Source organism: Athene noctua, chromosome 32 (assembly GCF_965140245.1).
Source record: "Athene noctua chromosome 32, bAthNoc1.hap1.1, whole genome shotgun sequence".
Lineage (NCBI taxonomy): Eukaryota > Metazoa > Chordata > Aves > Strigiformes > Strigidae > Athene > Athene noctua.
Window position 1 is genome coordinate 2,092,422 of NC_134068.1, and position 19,981 is coordinate 2,112,402.

General features: G+C 70.2%; 4 protein-coding genes across 7 annotated transcripts; 2 read left to right on the plus strand and 2 right to left on the minus strand.

Moving 5' to 3' along the window:
* Positions 1 to 174: 174 nt before the first annotated feature.
* On the plus strand, positions 175 to 6,049 carry SCYL1 (SCY1 like pseudokinase 1). 3 transcript variants are annotated; one of them, XM_074930173.1, is made up of 16 exons: positions 175 to 414; positions 587 to 727; positions 1,306 to 1,428; positions 1,687 to 1,901; positions 2,249 to 2,339; positions 2,433 to 2,588; positions 2,863 to 3,021; positions 3,105 to 3,212; positions 3,297 to 3,410; positions 3,819 to 3,974; positions 4,053 to 4,241; positions 4,417 to 4,489; positions 4,826 to 4,909; positions 5,026 to 5,093; positions 5,198 to 5,402; positions 5,840 to 6,049. In XM_074930173.1, the coding sequence occupies exons 1-16, from the start codon at positions 274 to 276 to the stop codon at positions 5,971 to 5,973; spliced, it is 2,157 nt and encodes a 718-aa protein (XP_074786274.1). In that variant the 5' UTR covers positions 175 to 273; the 3' UTR covers positions 5,974 to 6,049. The 3 variants fall into 3 exon arrangements, with proteins under 3 accessions (XP_074786274.1, XP_074786273.1, XP_074786275.1); XM_074930172.1 differs by having other exon boundaries at positions 4,724 to 4,909; positions 5,840 to 6,048; XM_074930174.1 differs by lacking the exon at positions 587 to 727 and having other exon boundaries at positions 4,724 to 4,909; positions 5,840 to 6,044.
* TRPT1 (tRNA phosphotransferase 1) lies at positions 6,023 to 8,305 on the plus strand. Its single transcript, XM_074930178.1, has 7 exons — positions 6,023 to 6,116; positions 6,353 to 6,434; positions 7,022 to 7,179; positions 7,338 to 7,512; positions 7,621 to 7,677; positions 7,766 to 7,876; positions 8,053 to 8,305. Exons 1-7 carry the CDS (start codon positions 6,069 to 6,071, stop codon positions 8,202 to 8,204), a joined length of 783 nt encoding a protein of 260 aa, XP_074786279.1. The 5' UTR covers positions 6,023 to 6,068; the 3' UTR covers positions 8,205 to 8,305.
* An 8-nt stretch (positions 8,306 to 8,313) lies between these two features.
* Positions 8,314 to 14,216, minus strand: LOC141972289 (fermitin family homolog 3-like). Of its 2 annotated transcripts, XM_074930176.1 has the most exons (14): positions 13,958 to 14,216; positions 13,019 to 13,252; positions 12,560 to 12,691; positions 12,082 to 12,232; positions 11,905 to 12,007; positions 11,506 to 11,613; positions 10,982 to 11,116; positions 10,707 to 10,756; positions 10,435 to 10,556; positions 10,104 to 10,210; positions 9,540 to 9,770; positions 9,221 to 9,345; positions 8,794 to 8,935; positions 8,314 to 8,526 (listed from the first exon to the last, which is right to left on the minus strand). In XM_074930176.1, exons 1-14 carry the CDS (start codon positions 14,133 to 14,135, stop codon positions 8,353 to 8,355), a joined length of 1,992 nt encoding a protein of 663 aa, XP_074786277.1. In that variant the 5' UTR covers positions 14,136 to 14,216; the 3' UTR covers positions 8,314 to 8,352. The 2 variants fall into 2 exon arrangements, with proteins under 2 accessions (XP_074786277.1, XP_074786278.1); XM_074930177.1 differs by lacking the exon at positions 10,982 to 11,116.
* A 468-nt stretch (positions 14,217 to 14,684) lies between these two features.
* Positions 14,685 to 19,975, minus strand: STIP1 (stress induced phosphoprotein 1). Its single transcript, XM_074930237.1, is given in 15 exon segments — positions 14,685 to 14,914; positions 15,811 to 15,983; positions 16,050 to 16,153; positions 16,261 to 16,297; positions 16,402 to 16,526; positions 16,609 to 16,705; positions 16,789 to 16,909; positions 16,997 to 17,099; positions 17,180 to 17,306; positions 17,501 to 17,568; positions 17,571 to 17,665; positions 17,953 to 18,094; positions 18,265 to 18,406; positions 18,483 to 18,692; positions 19,955 to 19,975. Coding segments are annotated over 15 exon segments (1,626 nt in total). The 5' UTR covers positions 19,964 to 19,975; the 3' UTR covers positions 14,685 to 14,841.
* Positions 19,976 to 19,981: the final 6 nt, after the last annotated feature.

Here is a 19,981-nt window from a genome sequence, read left to right on the forward strand (position 1 = left end):
GTTCCGGCCCCGCCCGTCTCCCTGCCCCGCCTACTGCCCCGCCCCGTCTCCCGGTCTCGCCCTGCCCCTCGCCGTTCACGCTGAGGCGTTTTCCTCGGCTCCACCCCCTCCGATGGCCCCTCCCCTTTCCCGCGCGGCTCCACCCCCGTCTCAGTCTCCTCCCCCAGCTCCGCCCCCTGGTCCGTCACCGGATCCTCCCGCCCGGCGCCGCCGCCGCCGCCTCCGGGCCCGCTCCGGCCTCGGGCACCCGGAGCCCCTGATCCCGGCCCCGCGATGTGGCTCTTCTCCCGGGACCCGGTCCGGGATTTCCCCTTCGAGCTGGGCCTGCCCGACCCGGACCCGGACCCGGACCCGGACCCGGCGGCGGACGCGGCCCCGGCCCCGCTCTGGCGACTGCTGCGGGGCAAGAGAAAGGTGGGAGCGGGGCGGGGGGGCCCGTCCTGCGCACGTCGTGTCCCCGCGGACCCCCTGTCCCTTCCCCCTGCTCGTCCCCGTGTCCTCAGGCCCCTCCGTCCCCGCGGCCCCCCCTCCCCTCGTCCCCGCGGTGTCCCCGCCCCGTCCCCACGGTGTCCCCGCCGTGTCCCAGGCGGACGGGGCGCCGGTGTCGGTGTTCGCCCACAGCCTGGGGACGGTGGACGCGGCTGCCACCCCCCTGGCCCGGGCGGCCCTGCGGCGCCTGCGCAGCCTGCGGCACCCCAACATCCTGGGGTACCTCGACAGCCTGGAGGTGACGGGGACGGGGGGGGGGCACGGGGGGAGACAGGGACAGAGGAAGGGGGCGAGGATATGGGGGGACATGGGGGACATACGAGGACGCGAGGAATGTGAGGGGACATTGGGGGACACGGGGGGACAGGGAGGTGTGGGGGACACAAGGGGACACGGGAACATGTGAGGGGTACAAGGGGACATGGGGGGACACAGGGACCATGAGGGGGACATGGGGATGCGGGGCGATATGGGGGGGGACAGTGATATGGGGGGACGTGGGGGGACGGGGACGTGGCAGACATGAGGGGATGCAGGGACGTGGGGGGGATACAAGGGGACATGGGGAGACACAGGGGATGTGAGAGGGACACGGGGATGCGGGGGGATTTGGGGGGGACAGAATGATATGGGGAACATGAGGGGACGTGGGGACATGGGAGGGATACAAGGGGACATGGGGTACACAGGAATGTGGGGGGACACGGGGGGACCTGGAGGGACACGGGGACGGTGTGGGGGTGCAGGGGGACATGGGGGGCCGTGGGGGGACACAGGGACAGGCGGCATGCACGTGGCAACGTCGCGGCCCCCCAGACGGAGCAGTGCCTGTACCTGGTGACGGAGGCGGTGACACCGCTGCGCCGGCACCTGCGGCTGCGGCCCCCGACAGGCGACCTGGGGGAGCAGGAGGTGGCCTGGGGGCTGCACCAGCTCCTGGTGAGGGGGGACCCTGGGATCGGGGGGGGGGGGGGCGGAATCCAGACCTTTGGGGGGACCCTGGGATCGGGGGGGGGGGGGTACCTGGTTGTTGGGAGGGCGGAATCCAGATATTTGGGGGTACCCTGGGGTCTGGGGGTGACTCTTATGTCTAGGGGGGACACCCTGGTATCTGGGAGAGACCCCGAGATCTGGGGGGGCATGTGGAGGGGTGCCCCATCGTCTGGGGGTCCCGGTCCTGGCTGAGCGCTCCCGCAGACGGCGCTGTCCTTCCTGGGGGACTCGGGGCTGGTGCACCACGCGCTGGGGCTCGACGCCGTCTTCGTCGACCCGGGGGGCGACTGGAAGCTGGGGGGGCTGGAGAGGGTTGCGGCCACCAGCGAGGGGGTCCCCCCCCGGCCCCCCGGTGTCCCCCCCCGGCCCCAGGATCCCCCCGAGCTCAGTGACTCCTCCCGAGGGCAGGGTGAGCCCTGGTGAGTTACTGGGGGGACACAGGGCCTGGGGGGGGGGGACTGGGTGTCACTGGTGGTTGGAGGGGCTGGGGGGGGGGCATAGTGGGTCATGGGGGGGACAGAGAGGGACATGGGGCCTGGGGGGGACATAGAGGTGCGGGTTGTCTTGGGTGAGGATGTGGTGACATGGGGGGGTCTCTGGACACATGGGGTCATTTGGGGGACACGGGGGGGGGGGCACGGCTTGGGGAGGGACAAGGGGAGGGGACACTGGGATTTGGGGGGTCCTGGGGCCGTGGGGGGTTCTGGGGGGGACTGAGTGGACCGGAGTGGTCCCTGCGTCCCCGCGCTGCCACAGCTGTCCCCAGGGCGGGGGACATGTGGCGCCTGGGCTGCCTCATCTGGGAGGTCTTCAACGGGCCCCTGCCCCGACCTGGGGCCCTGCGCAGCTTTGGCAAGGTCAGCTTGGACACCGGGGTCCCCCCGGGCTCCCCCCCGGCGCCCCGGTCCCCCCGACCGAGGCGCCCCTGACGCCTGTCCCCCCGTCCCCAGCTGCCGGCGGGGCTGGTCCCCCCGTTCTGCGAGCTGGTGGCCGCGGAGCCGTCGGCGCGGCCGGGCCCGGGGCAGCTTCTGCAGCGCTTGCAGCGCCCGGGGGCCTTCCTTGCCTGCCCCCTCGTCCACACCGGCCTCTTCCTCGAGCAGCTCCAGGTCTGTGGCACCGTCCCCTCCTCATCCTCACCTGCATCCCCGTGTTCCCATCCCTGTCCCTCATCCTCGGTGCTCTGGCTTTGTCTCCATCCTGGTCCTCCGTGTCTGTCCCCCTCGCCCCGCTCCAGCGTGCTCTCTGTCCCCATCTCATCCCCGTGCCACCCTCTCCTCGTCCTTGTCCCCATCCCACTCCCTGTCCTTGCCTCTCCATCCCCATCCCCGTTCCTGTCTGCCGCCATCCCTGTCCCCGTCTCCCCGCCCTGATGCCCCCCAGGTGCGGGAGGCCCCGGAGCGCCGGACCTTCCTGCAGGAGCTGAGCGCCCGCCTGGACGCGCTCCCCGGCCCCTTCCGCCGCCACAAGCTGCTGCCGCGCCTGCTGGCGGCCCTCGAGTTCGGCAGCGCCGACGCCAGCGCCCTGCCCCCCCTCCTCAAGGTGGGCCCCTTCCCCCCAGCGCCTCGTGTGTCCCCCCCCGGCCCGATGCCACCCCCCGGCGTCGCCCGTCCCCGTCCCCGCAGGTGGCGAAGGTGCTGGACCCCCCCGAGTACCAGGAGCGGATCGTCCCCGTCATCGTCCGCCTCTTCTCCTCCCCCGACCGGGCCCTGCGGATGCAGCTGCTGCAGCAGGTGGGGACGGGGACGGGGGGAGGGCACCGGGGTCCTCCCGGGGGTGTCGGGGGGGGTCTCACCCGCCCGCGGGGCCCCCCCCAGCTGGAGGATTATGTGGAGTTCCTGCCCGAGGCGACGGTGGACGCCCAGATCTTCCCCCACGTGGCCCACGGGTTCCTCGACACCAACCCCGCCATCCGCGAGCAAACCGTCAAGGTGGGCGCCCCCCGCCCCGGGAAACTGCCCAGCCCCCCCCAAAACGAGTGAGGCCCCTCCCCAATCACCTGCGCCCCCCCCCAACACCTGAGTCCCCCCCCAAACAGCTGGGTCTCCCCCGACATCTGCCCCAGCCTCCGCCATTACTTGGGTCCCCCCTGACCTCCTGGGCCCCCCCCCAAACTCCCGCATCCCCCCGACCTCCCGGGTCCCCTCAGATATCTGGTGCCCCCCAAAAAATGCGGGTTCCCCCCCCAGACCTGCTCACCCCTGCCCCCCCAATCACTTGGATTCCCCCTGACCTCCTGGTTCCCCCCAAACTCACACTTGAATACCCCCAAATATCTGGGTCCCTGATCCCTGGGGCCCCCCCGGACGCCCCCCCTGACCTCCTGCCACCCCCCCCAGTCGATGGTGCTGCTGGCGCCCAAGCTGGGGGAGGGGCGCCGGGGGAAGGAGCTGCCGCGGCTGCTGCTGCGGGTGCAGGCGGGCGACGCGCTAGGCCCCCTGCGCTGCAACGCCACCCTCTGCCTGGGGCGCCTGGGCCCCCTCCTGCCCCCCCAGGTGAGCCCCACACCCCCCCCCGCCGCCGCCACCCCCCCCGCCCCACACCTCCCCTCACTCTGCTCCCCCCTCCCCCAGACGCGGCAGCGGGTGCTGGCCCCCGCCCTGGCGCGGGCGACGCGGGACCCCTTCGCCCCGGCACGGGCGGCCGCCGTCGCCGCCTTCGCCGCCACCCATGGGTGCTACTCGCCCCAGGAGTGCGCCACGAGGGTCCTGCCCGCCCTCTGCGCCCTCACCGCCGACCCCCACCCCGGCGTGCGGCAGCAGGTGGGGGGGCGGGTGCTGGGGCGGGGGCGCCACGGCCTGGGGGGGGGGGGGCCGGTGCTCGAGCAGTGGGTGCTGGGGGGGGGTGCTGGAGGAGGGGGGGTGTCCCCATCTGTGGCTGGAGGAGCCTCCTGTCTTTTGGGGGGGGTCCCCTCACTGTTGCCCCCCCCCCCCGAAGGCTTTCAGGGCAATCCGCAGCTTCCTGGATCAGCTGGAGGCGGCTGCAGAGTCCGGGGGGGCCCCGGAGGCAGGTGAGAGAATGGGGGGGGGATGTGGACACTGGTGGGGGTCGGGGTGAGGAATGGAGGCGTTGGGGGGGGGCAGGGACGGGGGGAGGGTGGTCGTTTGGGGGAGGCGCATGTGGGGGCTTTGTGGGGGGGGGGGTAGGGGAGGGACATTGAGAGCTCACGGGGGGGTGGGGGGACATGGGGGTGCTTTCAGGGTGTCCCCCCTGCCACCCCATGACCCCCCCCTCCCTCCCCCAGACCCCTCCAGTGCAGTGGCTGCCCCGGGGGTTCCCGGGGGGGGGTCGGGGGGGCTGGGGGCCGCTGTGTCCTGGGCTGTCACCGGTGTCACCTCCCTGACAGCACGGCTGATGGGGGCTGAGGCCGGGGCTCCCCCCCAGACGCCCCCCCAGGCCCCCGCCGGGGCTCCCCCCGCTCCCCCCAAAGGTGAGTGTCCCCCAAGTACCCCCCGGGACACCTCAACCCCCTCCAGGGGTCCCGAATCCCCTCCCACCCTTGGGGACCCCCCGAACACCCCTGACCCCACCCTCTGTCTCTCCCAGAGGCTCCCCCCGAGGAGCCCCCCCTGGAGGACCCCGAGGGGTGGGACGACGACTGGGGCAGCCTGGAGGTGAGTCGGGGAGGGGCCACACGGGGGGGGGCTGGGGTGTCACAGTTTGGGGGAGGGGCACAGTGTGACCCCCCAACTCTCCCTCCGTGTGTGTCCCCCCCCAGGACATGGAGCTGCCCCGGAGCCCCCCCGCAAGCAGCGAGGAGGATGCAGGGGCGCCCCCCCAGCCACCTGGACCCCCCCTACCGGATCCCCCCCCCCCCACCGCCCCTCCCCCAGCCGGCAAGGATGAGGAGGGGGAGGGGGAGTGGGGGGTGGGGGGGGAGTGGGGCACCGAGGACGCCTGGGAGGCGCTGCCCAGCCAGCAGGGTGAGACCCCCCCCGGACCCCCCCAGCCCCTGGGATCCTCCACAGCACCCCTGAGGATCCCCCCAGCCCCCCCGGGAACTCCTCAACCCCCTGGGATCCCCCTGGCCCCCCCAGGGACCCCCCCCAGCCCCCTGGACCTCCCCCAGGGACCCCCCCCAGCCCCTGGGATCCTCCACAGCACCTCTGGGGATCCCCCCAGCCCCCCCGGGAACTCCTCAACCCCCTGGGATCCCCCCGGCCCCCCCAGGGACCCCCCCCAGCCCCCTGGACCCCCCCCCCCAGGGACCCACCCAGCCCTTCTGGGGCCCCCCCAACCCCTCCGGGCCCCTCCACCTCTCAAGGGATCCCTCAGGGTGCCCCACTGGGGCCCCTCCACGGGGGTCCCCCCAGCGCCCCCCAGCTCCTCTTTCACCAAGACCCCCCGTGACCCCCCCCAGGGCCCCCCCCGGGCACGGGCCGGCGGCAGCGGGAGCAGCAGCGGCGCCGCGAGCTGGAAGCCAAACGCCGGGGGGGTCCCCGAGGCGCCCCCAAAACGGGCCCCCCCAAACTGGGGGCCCGGAAACTCGACTGAGGGGGGGCGGGGAGGCAATAAACGGTCGGAGGCGGGAACGGCCCCGCGTGTGGTCACGTGGCGGCGGCGTCACGCGGGCGGTCACGTGGTGGCGCATGGCCACCGGGGAGGGCGGGAGCCGCGCGCGGCGGCGGCGGGAGGAGGTTGGGGGGGGGGGGGGGGGGGGGGACGGGGACGGGGACGGGGACGGGGACGGGACCCCGGAGCGTGGGGAAGGGGGAGGGGGGACCCGGGGGCTCACGGGGGGCGGTGAGGAGGGCGGACCCGGGGGTGGGGACCTGGACCCGGGGTTTGGGGGGGGCCGGGGGGGGGGTGGGCGCACCGGGGGGGGGACCCGCGGGAGGGGGCACCCAGGCGTCCGCTCCCCCCCCCCCGGCAGGATCCGTCCGTGGCGCTGTCGAAGGCGCTGAGCTATGTCCTGCGCCACGGGGCAGCGGCCGTGGGGCTGCCCATGGGGCCGGGTGCGTGTTACCCCCCCCCCCCCCCCCCCCCGGACCCACCCGCGACCCTCAAGTGCCCCACGGGCCCCGGGAAACAGCTGTGGGACACCCCCCCCCCCCCCCCCCCCCAAGACACCCCCAGATTCTCCTCCCCGTGGCTCCACGTGCCCCTCCAGATCCCCCCTGACCTGCCCTGGGATCCCCCATCTGCCCCAGGACCCGAACCACCCCCTGGGACCCCCTCCCCGCTCCCGCCTGGGACCCCAAACTCCTCCCTACGAACCCCCCGAGTTGCCCCTGGGACCCCAAATTCTCCCTGGGATCCCCAACCACCTCTTGGACACCCCAGTTGCTCCCTGGGAACCCAAAATCCTCCCCAGGCCCACCCCCAAGTGCCCCCGGGACCCCAAATGTCCCATGGGATCCCCAACCACCCCAGGACACCCCCCCCCCCCCCCCCCCCCCCGTCACCTCTGGGGCCCTGCAAAGGCCCCTGGGATCCCCCAGGACCCCAACAGTGTCCCCTGGGACCCCCCCCCCCCCCCCCAACCCTGCCCAGGCCACCCCAGATCCCTGTTTCTCCAGTGACGGGGGGGCTGGGGGTGCAGATGGTTTTGCCGAGGTGGGGGCCCTGCTGCAGCTGCGGCGTTTCGCGGGGGTCTCGGAGGAGGATGTGCAGCGGCTGGTGGCCGCGGACCCCAAGGGACGCTTCACCCTGCGCCCCGACCCCCTGCGCATCCGTGCCAACCAGGGGCACTCCCTGCAGGTGAGGGGGGGCTGGGGGCCACTTGGGGGTCCCTTGGGGATTTGGGGTGCCTGGGGGTGTCTAGAGAGGGGTCCTGGGGGTCTCTGAGGTGTCCCCCAGGAAGACCTTGGGGCTCCCCGGGGCATTGGGGTGTCCCAGGGTGTTTCTGGGGGTCCCAGGTGCCGGCGCTGGAGCTGACGCCGCTGCAGACCCCCGAGGCGCTGCCCCCCACCCTGGCCCACGGCACCCGCCGCCGCCTCTGGGCCCCGATCCGCGCGGGGGGGCTGTCCCCCATGGGGCGCACCCACATCCACCTGGCGCCCGGCCTGCCCGGGGACCCCGGTGTGCGCAGTGGTGAGGTCACACACCCCCACACCAACCCCCACTCTGGGCACCCCAATCCCGGGGGGACCCCAGCCTCCGGGCACCCCTCACGCCCCCCCCGAATTTCCCCTTTCCCAGGGATGAGGCCGGACTCCGAGATCGCCATCATCATCGATGGCCCCCGGGCGCTGGCGGGTGAGGGGGGACCCAAGCGTCTGGGGGGGGTTCCCTGGTGTCTTGGGGGGGGGGAATCCCAGGCGTCCGGGTGACCCCCTCCCTGCAGAGGGGATCCCCTTTTTCCGCTCAGCCAACGGGGTGATCCTGACGCCGGGGAACAAGGAGGGGCGACTCCCCCCCAAATATTTCCTCCGTGTCCTGCAGCTGCGGCCATACAGTGAGTAACTCGGCCCGGGGGGGGGGGGGGGGGGACCGCCATGGGGTTTGGGGGACCCCCAGGGTTGGGACACCCCAACCCCCACCCCGAGGCACCCCAGCCCCCACGAAAGAGAAAGGGACCCAGGCAGCCGGGCCCTGTTGCCATGGTAACAGCTGATTTATTGCTCTCCCCAGGGTGTCAGCTCCCGCTGGAAGGGCCTTTGCACGAGGAGGGGGGTGAGAGGCCCTTGCACGAGGATGGTGCAAGTCTCTCGCACAAGGGCCATGGGCATGTGAGCACCTCACATGAGGGCCACGGCGCCCCACAGAAGCCAATAAACCGTTGACAGTCGTGACCACTACTCACAAGTGTTGCATGAGTGTCTTGCACGCGGGGGGGGGGGTGGTGCACAAGTGCTCGGAGGTGGGTATAGCACTGGGGGGGGGGGGGGAGGGGGAGCAAACAGGACACCAGGGTCTGTGCCACGAGGGGGCTCAGAGGGGCTCCTGCCCCCCCGTCAGCTTGTGGAAGAGGTTCAGGTCGAGGGGCTGCCCTGGCTGCCGCCCCCCCAGGCACAGGTACCCCCCCAGGAACTCGTGCAGCACCTGGCACGGGGCCGACAGCACCCACAGTGCCAGCGTCACCTCCCCCTCCAGCTCCAGCGTCACCTGGGGGGGGCCCGGAGGGGGGGGGCTCAGGGGTTCAGGCACCCTGACACCACCCCCTTCCCCCCCCCCCCCCCCCAAGGGACCCAGGTCTTGGGTGCCAGGGGGGGACCCTGGGGTGTTCCCTGGACCCAGCGCCCCCTAGTCCTTCCCAGTGGCCCCCAGTCCACTCCCAATCTTCCCAGTCCAGTTCCACTGCCTCCCATTTCCCCCCAGTACCTCCCAGCTCATTCTCAGTCCCTCTCAGCCCAGTCCCAGTCCCCCCAGTACCTGCTGGGTGTCCCAGTTGATGTTCCACTGGCGCAGGGCGCTGTACCGCCAGGTGCGAGTGACGCTGCTGGTGCCGGGATCCAGCCGGAGCAGCCGGGAGGGGCCGACGCCCAACACCTCGTCCCGGCGGCCACCCTTGAACCTGCGCCGGACGCCTGGGGCTCACCCCCGCTCCCCACCCTGAGGCCTCACCCAGCGCTGCCCAGTAACCCCCATCCACTCCCTTGCAGAACCTCCCCACCCATTCCCAGTGCCTCCCAGTAACACCCCATACCCTCCTTATGCTGCCCAGTGCCACCCAGTCCCACCCAGTCTACTCCCAGTACTTCCTAGGCCCTCCCAATCTCTCCCAGTGCTTCCCAACCCATTCCCAGTATTGCCCAGTAACACCCCGTCCCCTCCCTATGGCGCCCAGTCCCCCCAGTACCGCACGAGGAAGTAGGCCAGGCCGAAGCCAGGCAGTGCCCTCCAGGCGTCCACGAAGCGGAGCCGGGCCTGGGCCGGTGACAGCGCCCCGACGCGGTGGAGGACCTCCAGGATGCGGGGCACCAGCTGGGGGCGAGTGGGGCAGAGTGGGGGCAGGATTTGAGGGGGGCAGAGTGGGGGGCAGAGGTGGGCGGGCAGGGCTTGGGGGGCAGAGTGGGGGGGTCCCCAGGATGAAGAAGATGGGGTGGGGAAGGAGCCGTGGGGCAGGGGACTGCTATGGGGCCAAAGGGGTGGCCACGGGTCAGGGAGGGGTCTGTTACCTGTTTAGCCTTGACCTTGCGCTGGAAGCGGGGGGCCAGGAGCACTCGGGGGTCCGGGGGTGGGCGCTGGGGGGCCCCAGGGGCGGTGGGAGGCAGCGAGGGGGCCCCCCCCGGCTGCAGCCCCAGGACCCCCAGCACCCCCCGCGCCTCCGCCTCGAAGGAGGCGTCCGCCAGCGAGCGCCCGCGGGAGGCCAGGCGGCACCCGGCCACCCAGCGTGCGTACTGGGGGGCCTGGGGGGGCACGGGGGGGGGGGTCAGGCCCCTTGGAACCCCCAAACCCCCCTGGGACCCCCCAAACCCCTCCAGAATCCCCAATCCCCAGGACATTTCCCCCCAGCTTCAGCATCCCACCGCCCCAGACACATACTGGGGGCCCTGGCGGGGGGGGGGATGTCAGACTCCTGGAACCCCCAAAACCCCCCTGAGACCCCCAACTCCCCCTGGACCCCCCCCCCTCAAGTCCCGGGACCCGCACGCTCTCCTCAGCACCCTATTACCCAGTGGGGCACCCCTATGGCCCCTGAAGTCCCCCCGCAGTCCTCAGCCCGTGGCTGCCCGGCTCACATCGCGGCAACGCAGGTGGATCTCGCTCATCCCCTCCGGTGCCGCCACCAGCAGTTTGATGCAAAACTTCTGCGCCCCCACATCCACGTCGGGGGTCACCTCACAGCCTGGGGGGGACCCAGGGGGTCAGGGGGAGCTCAGCATCCATGACACCCCCCCCCCCCCCCCCCCCCCCCCCAAGTTGGGACCCTGCGGAGATGGCGGGGATGACCCTGGAGGGATTTCAGGGGTCCCAGGAGAGGTTGGGGGGGGTTTGTGATTTTGGGGTTCTGGGGGTCTCAGAGTGTTTGGAGGGTCCCAGGGCGTCCTTGGGGCGGTTTGGGGGTCTCACCCCTGAGGTTGAACTGCTGCAGGGGCTCCCCCGGGGCTGGGGGGCTGCGACCATATGAGAGCGACATCTCCTTCAGCACGGCCCAGGTGGGGCGGAATCCCCTCAGGGTCAGCTTGCGGGGCCTGGGGGGGACACAGGCGTCCGGGGGGGGGGGCACATGGACGTCTGGGCCCCAACCCACAGACCCCTGGGAACCCCAGCATCCGGGCCCCCCGTCACCCACGGATCCAGGTGTGTGTGTGGGGGGGGACACAGGCGTCGGGGGGGGGTACCTGTAGATCTCCAGCTCCTCCGCCAGCTCAGGGATGGTGGTGAGCTCCTCCTGGGGAGGTTTCAGTGTTTCCCAGTACACCCCAGTATCTCCCAGTAGCATCAGGGAGTGCCCCCAGTGCTGCTCCAGTACCTCCCAGTCCCCCCAGTGAGGCCAGAGTCCCCATTGTCCCCACCAGTGACTCCTAGCCCCTCTCAGTCCCACCAGTAGGGCCAGAAGAGCCCTCCCAGTGTTGCCAGAGTCCCCTCAGTCCCTCCCAGTGCCTCCCAGTCTCACCAGTGGGCCAGGGGGCTCAGCGTTGCCCCCCAGTTTCACCTCCAGGTTGCTGAGGGCAGTATCCAGGTCGTCCAGATCGTTGCCCCCGCCGGCACCACCCGGCTCCCCACTGCCCCCCACCTCGTCGATGTGGTACTGGGGGGGGGGTGGAGGGGAGTCGGGGGGGGGGTCCCACAGCCGGGGGGAGCTGTGGGAGTCCCGAGGGGGGGGAATAGGAGTCCCTCAGGGTTATGGGGGGTTCACTTCGAGGTTCCAGGGAGAGTATTTGGGAGCACTGGGGTGTTTGGGGGGTCTAGAGAGTTTTGGGGGTGTCTGTGGGAGTCCAGGGAGGTCTGGGGGTGGTTTGGGGGGGGTCCAGGGGGTATCGGGGGCATCCAGGGAGGGTCCAGAGAGGGCATGTGAAGGTTTTAGGGGATCCAGGGGTGTTTGTGGGGTATTTAAGAGCGTTGTAGGGGCCAGGGGTGTCTGTGGGATCCCGGGGGGGTTGTGGGGGCGTTAGGAGGTCTGTGGGTGTTTTGGGGTACCTGCAGGGCAGCGAAGAGCATCATCTCCTCCTCGGTGCAGTCAATCTCCTCGGTCAGCAGCGCCCAGCGCGCCTGCTCGTAGAGGAGGGCCAGGCGCAGCTCGTCCCGCTGCGGGGAGAGGGGGCACTTGGGGGCACATGGGGGGCACAGGGACACGGTGGGACGTGCTGGAGAGGAGTTGAGGGGGCCCAGAAGGGTGTTTGGTGGGTACCTGGGGGTCCCAGGGGCATATTTAAGGATGAAGGGGAGGGACCCAGGAGCAGATTTGGGGGCCCTGAGGGTATTTGGGGGAGCAGGGAGAGGGGGTTGGGGGCCTCAGGCCTGGTCCCAGTCAAGGAATCAGCAGTGTGTGGGGGGGGTTGGCAGGTTTTGGGGGGCCCTGGGCGGGGTTAGGGGTACCTGGGGGTCCAGGTCGAGCACGCAGTGGTACTTGAAGCGCAGCAGCAGCTCCTCGTCGTCGGCCACGTCCTGCTCCATCAGCGAGCGCGAGGACTCCAGCCACCTGCAGGGGGCGCTGCACCACTGCTGCCCCGGCCCCGCCCCCTGCCCCGCCCCCCGCCCCGCCCCTCTCCGTACCGCGCGTGCAGGCGCGTTCTGCGCAGCAGGGGGCTCCCGCGGGGGGGCCGGGGGGGGGCGACCGGGCCCAGCCCCCCCCGAGGGGCCACCAGCGTCCGGTAGCAGCCGGGGGGCAGGTGGGGGAGGGGCTCCGTCCGCGGCCCCTCCTCACCTGCGGGCGGGAGGGGCACGGGGCTTGCACCAGGGTTGCACGAAGGGTGGGTTTGTGTGGGGAGGGGGCAGCACGGGCAGGTGCATGGGATTTGCACGAGGGTCGGCGGGGGGGTGTGTGGGGTTTGCACAAGCGTTGTGGGATGTGCACGGGGGTTGCACGTGGGCTCACGCAAGGGGGGGGGGGCACTTTGCACAAGGGTGTGCACAGGACTCACACACGGGCTGCACAAGGCGGGGCGGGGTGGGGTTGCACAAAGCGGGCTTACACGAGGCGATCGGGGCTCACACAAGGGGGAAATGTCCAGCTGGCCCCTTGCACACTCACCCGCGGGCAGCAGGAGGTGGCTGAGGTCGAAGTCAGGGGGTGGGGGGACAGCTTTGCCCTTCCTCCCCTCCCCACCCTCCTCCTCCTCCTCAGGTGGCCGCAGCAGCGACAGCTCCTCAGGGTGACGGATGCCTGCGACACCCCCGAGTCACACCGGGACCCCCATGGCCCCCCCACCCCCCCCCCACGCCTCCAGCCCCCCCAGGGGCACCTCAACCACCTCCAGACCCTCCATAACCCCCCCATGACCCTTCCAGCGCCCCCGACACCCCCAGGTCCCCCTCCTCTGGGCCTCAAAAGCCCCCAGTGCCCCACTGAGATCCCTCCAACAGCCCCCAGACCCTTCCAGTGGCCCCCCCAATGCCCCCTCCATCGCCCCACCCCCCTCCTCTGGGCCCCAAATGCCCCCCAGCCCCCTCCAATGCCCCCTCAGGCCCCCCGTAGCCCCCCCGAGCCCACCGAGCAGGCGGCAGGCCTGGGCAACGCCGTGGGCCAGGGGCTGGGCGAAGGAGAGGCGCAGGCGCAGGCGGCGTCGGTTGGGCAGACGCAGGCGCAGGGGTCGGTGTTGGGGGGTGAAGCGGAGCCGGGCGTCCCCTCCCACCCCCAGCGCGTCCAGGGTGCGCCCGGGGCGCAGGAGCCACTGCCGCCGCTGCGCCCACCACAGCGCGTGGTCCGACCAGTCCCGCTGCACCCCTGGGGGGCACCGGGGGGTTAAAGGGGGGGCGAGGAGATGCTGGAGTAGGGGCAGGCGGTGTCTGGGGGGGGGGGGGGGGGGGGGCACGGGGTGCTCCGGGGTAGTTACGAGGTGCGAGCAGTGGGGGACTGTGGGGTGCTCTGGGGGGCTACAGGGTGCTAAGGGGGGGGTCTCACCATACCCCCAAACCATAGTGGGGGCAATCGGGGGGCAGGCACAGGAAGGCCCCAGGCGTCCAGGCTGCACCCCCGGGGCTATTTATATCCCACGGTTCCCTTATCGCCCCGGCCAGGGGGTGACACGGGGTGGGGGGGGTGACACCAGAGGGCAGGACACGGAAGCAGGGGCACTCCCAGGACCCCGCGATAAGGGCTGGGCCCCCCCCCGGCTGGATCCTGACACCGCCTGCTGCCACTCAGCACCGCGTGATGCCCGCGGGGGGGGCCCAGACACCCGGGTCCTTCCCCATGGGCCCGGAGAGGAGACCGGGGACCCCAACGCCCCGCAGGGCCTAGAAATAGGGGGCCCGGATGCCCAAGCCCTTCCCACTGGGCCTAGAGACGAGGGACCCTGACACCCAAGTCCTTCCCACAGGGCCTAGAAACAGGGGGGCCCTGACGCCCAGGTGCTCCCCGGCGGGGCCTGGAGCCGGCCGGCCGAGCCGAGTGTGCCGGGGGTCCCCGCCGCCCCGCGCCGCCGCTCACCCACGGTCTCCACGATGAGCAGCATGAGGCCGCCGACGTGCAGGTCCCCGGTGACACGCAGGGCAAGGGCGCGGGGGGCCGCGGGCTGCCCCCCAGCAGCATCGCCCTCCTCCACCTCCACCTGCAGCTCGAAGGAGCCGTCGATGGCCTCCCCGCTCGCCGTCTTCAGCCCCGCCATCGCCGCCGCCGGCTCCTGCGCGCCCGCCCGCCCCGCCCCGCGGGGGAAGGGGCCCCCCAGGCCCGGGCTGTCCCGCGGCACCCCAACCCCAACGCCCCGCTGCCGCCACCGCAGAGGAAGTCGAGGGGGGAGGAGCCGCGGGCCCTGCGCCCGCGTCCCCGGAGCCGAGAGCGGCGATGGCGGCCGGGCGCCCGATGTGGGGGAACCCCGATGCGGGGGGAGACCCCTCCCCGCCATGACCCCCCCCGCCCCGGGCCCTGCTCCCAGCCTCCCCCTGGAAAAGGGGACCCACGAGTCTGGCCACCCCTCAAGTCACCACTCGCTCTCCCCCCGTAACCCCCCCCAGCAGTGACCCCGGCCTTTGGGGCCCCCATTTCCCTGTCCCGAGGGGGACCCCAAAGTTGGGCCCCCATAACTGTCCTCAGAGGGGACCCAGCTGTTTGGGCCCCCCCATTTCCCACGCCCCACAACTGCCTCACCAAGCCCTGCAGGGGACGCAGGCGTGCGGGCCCCCCCTCTCCCCCCCCTTCCCCAGACAGGCTGCGCATGGCAACTGCTCCGCTCTTTATTGGGGGTCGCGGCACCCCACAACCGACACAAGATGGGGGAGGTGGGAGGGGCTGAACCCCCCAACCCCCCCGGGAACCCCCCCCTCGTGTCCCCAGGGGGTCAGGGGGTCCCCGGGGGGGGGGACGGGGGGGTGACGTCACCGGATGGCGATCAGCCCCACGTCCATCAGCTTCTGGATCTTCTGGGCGATGACGGGGTTCTTCAGGTGCCTGGGGGGGACACGGGGGTCAGGGGGGACGCAGAGCAAGTGCCACCTCCCCCCCAACAGTGGGTACAGGGACCCCCAGTGCTGCAGCAGACACCAGGACAGGCAGAGGGACAAAGTGGGGGGCTGAGGGGTGGCCTGGGATAGCCCTGGGGACACCCCCTGACACCTTCTGTGACACCTCACACTGTGTCAGGGGACCCCGTGACACGTCAGGAACACACACACACATATCGCAGGGCACCAGAAGCCCTCCCTGTCCTGTCAGGGACACTCTGTGACACCCCATTACATCAGGGACACCTTCCAACTGCCTGCGACATGTTGGGGACACCCTGTGACAGCCCCTGGCAGGTCACAGGGCTCTGGGCATCCTTTGAGGACTGAGCGAGCGCCGTGAGGGGGCCAGTAACACCCTGTGACACCTTGGGAACAGCTGGTGACATCCCAGGGACCCGCCCTCTCCATGAGGGCTGCAGGTGTCCCCGTGAAGACTCAGTGAACGCTGGGGGGGGCTGTTAACACCCCACAACACCTCAGGGACACCTGGGAACCACCAGTGACACCCTGGGGGCAAGTGGGGACACTTGGTGACACCCCAAGAACACCATGCCAGCTCCCTTGAAGATTTGGCAAGTGCCACTGGGTGGCCAGAAGCAGCCCGTGACACCTTGGGGACACTGGGCAAGATCCTGGGGACACCCAGCGATACCTCAAGGAGCACCCACCAGCCCCAGGAGGGCTCGGGGTGTCCCCCTGAAGGCTCAGGGAGCACCGTGGGGTAGGTGTTAACATCCTGGGGACACCCCAAGAAGCCCCCGCCAGCCCCAGGAGGGCTCCGGGCACCCTCCCACAGGCGTGGCGAGTGGCAGCAGGCGGCGGCGCCCCGGGGACACTCACTCGCTGAGGGCCTGGGGGTCCTTCTGCATCTGCTCGAGGATGAGGCGCATGGCGGGGTCGCTCATGATCTGCTGCACCTCGGGGTCGGCCATGGCGCGGCGCTTCACCTCCTCAGGCGTGTCCTGCCTGTTGTACTGTGCCAGCAGGCACCGCTGGTAGCCCTCGGCCGCCTCCTGGGGGGCAGTGATGGGTCAGGGAGGGCGGCGGTGGGGTGGGGGGTGGCAGGGCCTCACCCTTACCTTACAGCTGGCGTCGAGGTCAAGGGCACGCTGATAGACATCCATGGCCTTGCTGTAGTCCTTCATGGCCTCCAGCGCCGCCGCCTTCCGGGTGTAGCCCTTGACTGCGGGCAGAGGGACAGGCAGGAGGGACAGGCAGAGCGGGGGGGGGGGGACAGGGGGAACCCCAAAAGCAGCCCCCCCGGGAGCACACCCCCGCCCCCGCACTCACTGAAGGAGGGCTCCAGGCGGATGCACTCCTCGCAGTCCTGGAGGGAAAAGTGGGGGATCAGAGGTGCCCCAAAATCCCCAACCAGCTCCCCTGGCCCCGTGCCCTGCACCCCCCGAACCAGCCCCCCAGGACCCCCCAAACCTTGAGGGCCAGAGGGAACTCCAGCAGCTTGGTGTAGCAGGCGGCGCGGTTGCTGTAGAGCCGGGCCTCGTGGGGGTTGCGGCGAATGGCCTCGCTGTAGTGCTTCATGGCCTGGGGGTAATCCCCTGGGGGGCCACAACAGTGGGGGGGGGCGTCACCAAGGATTCAGGGGGCCCCTTCTACCACCCCCAAGGACCCCCCCTTTACCTCTCTGAAAACACTCGTTGCCTTTATTCTTCTCCTCCAGTGCCAGGTTGGGGTCAATGTACGCCAACCGCTCCTGCTCCTTTAAGATCTTCTCTGCCTGTTGCACCAAACTGAGGGTTTGGGGGGACCTGGGGGGACCGCACCCCATTTTCTGACCCCCCCAAAGTCCCCCCAAATCACCTGCTGACACTTCTTGAGCACGTCAGGCGTGCGATGCTCAGCTAGTGACTTATTGTAGAAGTTCACAGCGTCTTTGTACCGCTCCTCCCGCAGGTACGAGTTCCCGATGCGAGCGTACGCCCTGGGGAGAGGATTTTTGGAGTGTGGGGGAGTTCTGGGGGGCTGGGGGCACACGCTCTCTCCAACCCCCAAATCCTGCTGCACTCACTTCGCAATCTGCCTGTAGTCCTCCCGGTTCTCCCTCCCCACCTCAATGGCTTTTTCACACAGCTCTCGGCAGCGGTTGTAGTCGCCCGTCTCGAAGTAGACAGCTGTAGGGGGGCGAGGAAAGGGGATTCAGGCAGATTTTAGGGGATTCTGGGGGGCTCAGGGGGTTCTGGGGGACACTCACCTGCTTGGTTGGTGACATAGGTCATGTTGGTGGGGTCCAGCTCCTCGGCGCGGGTGTAGTGAGCCAGGGCGGTGGTGAACTCCTTCCGCTTGTAGGCAGCATTGCCCAGCTCCTTCTCCTGCTGCGCCTAGGGTTGGGGGGGACGGGTCATCCCAACCTCCCCATGCATCCCAAAACCTTCCCTACACCCCCCGATAACTCCTTTCCCTTGTACACAGCGTTGCCTGGCTTCTGCCACTGCGCTCAGGGTTTGGGGGACCAGTCACCCCAAAGTGCCTCCCCAGACCCACCTCCTGGGTTTTGGGGACCCCCCCCTCTCACCTCCTTCTTGTTTTCGGGGAGCTCCTGGGGTGGAGGGGGCTGGGCAGGGGGCTGGGGAGGGGGGGGGGAGGGGGGGAAGGGGCCTCCTCCTCTTCTTCGGCCCCACTCAGGTCCACCCCCAGCAGCACGCTCAGGGTTGTCATCACCCGGGGGTCCTGCAGCTTCCTGTAGGGGTAAGAGGGGGTGTTTGGGGGGGGCTGCACCCCAAAATCTGTACACCTTCCCCGCAGGAGGACTTGGTACTCCCAGATTGCCCCAACACCCCCCAGCACCCCAAAACCAGCACAGAGCGCTGGGGTAACAACCCACCAACTGCCCTACCCCCCCCGCCCCCAAACCTGCCCTATAGCCCTTCCAGCACCCAAAAATCAGCCCCAAAACCACCCACCCCGTCCCAATGCCTCCCAGCCCCCTAGACCCTCCCAAATCTGTCCCTGTCCCTCCTCACTGACGTGCCCAGCTGCGACGGGTTGCTGCGCAGCTGCTCCAGCAGCCGCCGGTACTCAGGGTCCCCCAGCAGCGCTTGGGTTCGGGGGTCCCCCTCCAGCCGCCCATACAGGTCCGGCACACTGAAGGGGTTCAGCAGCTTCCGCTCTGGGTGGGGAGCAAGAAGGGGTGTCAGGGAGCTCCCCAAACCCTCTTCTACCCTCTTTGGGGACCCCAAAACCTCTCAGGGTGCCCAAACCCCCTCACAAGAACATCCCCTTTGGCACCCCCTTTCCCAGGCCCAACCCGCTCCCCCACCCCCCAAATCCCCCCCGTACCTGCCAGCCGCGCCTCCACCCCCCTCAGCCCCTCCTTCAGCTGTGCGTTGCCCGGTTCATGCTTCAGCCCCTCCTCGTACGCCGCCTTGGCCTCCTCGAAGCGATGCAGGAACTCCAGCGCCGCCGCCTTGCGCGAGTACCCCTGGGGCGGGGGGACGCAAGGTGAGCACCCTGGGGCCGCCGCAGCTGGGGGCACCCCGGGGGCTCCCCCCACCCACCTTGGCCCAGTCTGGGCGCAGCTCGAGGGTGCGGCAGGCGTCGGCCAGGGCGCGGGCGTAGTCGCCCTGACGGGCGTAGGCGGCCGAGCGGTTGCTGAAGAGAACGTGGTTGCGGCCGTCCAGGGCGATGGCAGCCGTGTAATGGCGCAGGGCCCCCCCCACGTCCCCTGCCGCCAGCGCCCGGTTCCCCCGCTCCTTCAGCTCCTGCGCCTGCACAGGGGGTGAGGAGGAGAAGGGGGTGGCGAGGAAGGGCAGGGGAGAAAGGCAGAAGGAAGTTTCAGGGCCATGAGGAGGAGGAAGGTGTGAAAAAGAGGAAGGGCACGAGAAGAAGGAAGAGGTGAGGGAGAGGAAGGGCCCCGAGGAAGACAAAGGGGCACAAAGAGGAGAAAGGCACGAGGAACAGAGGGGAGTGAGAAAAAAAGAGAAGGGTTGCGAGGAAAAGTGCAAGGAATGGGAGGGTCAAGGAAGGGGTGTGAGAAAGAGGAGAGGCATAAAGAAAGGAGAAGTTTGGAAGAAGGGAGAGAGTGAGGTAAGGACAAGAAAGAGGAGTGAGAACAAGAGAAGAAGGTGGGAGGAAAATGAAGGGCCATGAGGAGGAGGAAAGTGCAATGAAGAGGAAGAGAAGACAGGGAGGCACACAGAGAAAGATGCAAGTAAGAGGAACGTGTAAGAGGAGGAACATGTGGAAAAAGTGAAGGAGCACGAGGAACAGTGAAGTTTGAGAAAGAGGATGAGAAAAGTGGGGGAGCACGAGCATTAGAGGTCAGGAGAACAAGGAGGGTGCAGGGAAGATTAGAGGCATGAGGGGACCAAAGGAGTGCAAAGAGGGAAAGAGGCGCAAGGAGGAATATCGTGGGAGTAAAGCGAAAGAGCGCAAGAGGGATGAAGGTGCAAGAGGAGGGTGGGGGGCACAAGTTATTGAAAAGACAACAGGCCAGAGAAGGAAAAAGGGGGGCACGGAAAGGAGAACATGAGGAAGATGAAGGTAGGCCCCAGGGAGCCCCAACACCCCCCGCCCTGCTCCGGGACCCCAAACCCCCTCAGAACCCTCCCGATGGGGCCTCCAGCTCCCCTCGGGCCCCTCACGGCCCCCCGACCCCTGAAGGGCCCCCCGACCCTCCCCCCCAAACCCTCGGAGCCCCTCCAGCCCCGCTCCGTCACCTCAAACCCCCTCAGGACTCCAAGACTCCAACAGGGAACCCCTGGACCTGGCTCTCCACCTCCCTCCAGGGCCTCCAGCCCCCGCGACCCCTCAGAGACACCCAGGCCCCTCGAAATCACCCAGATCCCGTCAGGGACTCCCGCGATCCCCTCCCAGGGCCCCCCCAGCTCCGCCCCGGGGCCGCAAACCCCCTCAGGAGCTCCGCGCTGCCTCCCCGGGGCCGCAAACCCCTCTCGGAACCCCTCCGGGACCCCCAGGACGCGCCGGACCCCTCAGCCACCCCCCGGCCCCGGCCCCGGCCCCCGCCCACCTCCTCCATGGCGGTGCGGTGCGGTGC

Excerpts from the sequence above, each read along its gene's own strand:
- SCYL1 (XM_074930172.1), top strand. The coding sequence starts at position 274 with ATGTGGCTCTTCTCCCGGGACCCGGTCCGGGATTTCCCCTTCGAGCTG. Across the intron at positions 2,589-2,862 it reads TCTTCCTCGAGCAGCTCCAG|GTGCGGGAGGCCCCGGAGCG; the intron begins GTCTGTGGCACC and ends GATGCCCCCCAG. Across the intron at positions 4,490-4,723 it reads CGGGGGGGCCCCGGAGGCAG|ACCCCTCCAGTGCAGTGGCT; the intron begins GTGAGAGAATGG and ends TCCCTCCCCCAG.
- TRPT1 (XM_074930178.1), top strand. The coding sequence starts at position 6,069 with ATGGCCACCGGGGAGGGCGGGAGCCGCGCGCGGCGGCGGCGGGAGGAG. Across the intron at positions 6,435-7,021 it reads GGGGCTGCCCATGGGGCCGG|ATGGTTTTGCCGAGGTGGGG; the intron begins GTGCGTGTTACC and ends CTGGGGGTGCAG. Across the intron at positions 7,678-7,765 it reads TGGCCCCCGGGCGCTGGCGG|AGGGGATCCCCTTTTTCCGC; the intron begins GTGAGGGGGGAC and ends CCCTCCCTGCAG.
- LOC141972289 (XM_074930176.1), bottom strand. The coding sequence starts at position 14,135 with ATGGCGGGGCTGAAGACGGCGAGCGGGGAGGCCATCGACGGCTCCTTC. Across the intron at positions 10,211-10,434 it reads GCAGCAGTTCAACCTCAGGG|GCTGTGAGGTGACCCCCGAC; the intron begins GTGAGACCCCCA and ends GGTCCCCCCCAG. Across the intron at positions 9,346-9,539 it reads GCAAGGTCAAGGCTAAACAG|CTGGTGCCCCGCATCCTGGA; the intron begins GTAACAGACCCC and ends ACTCGCCCCCAG.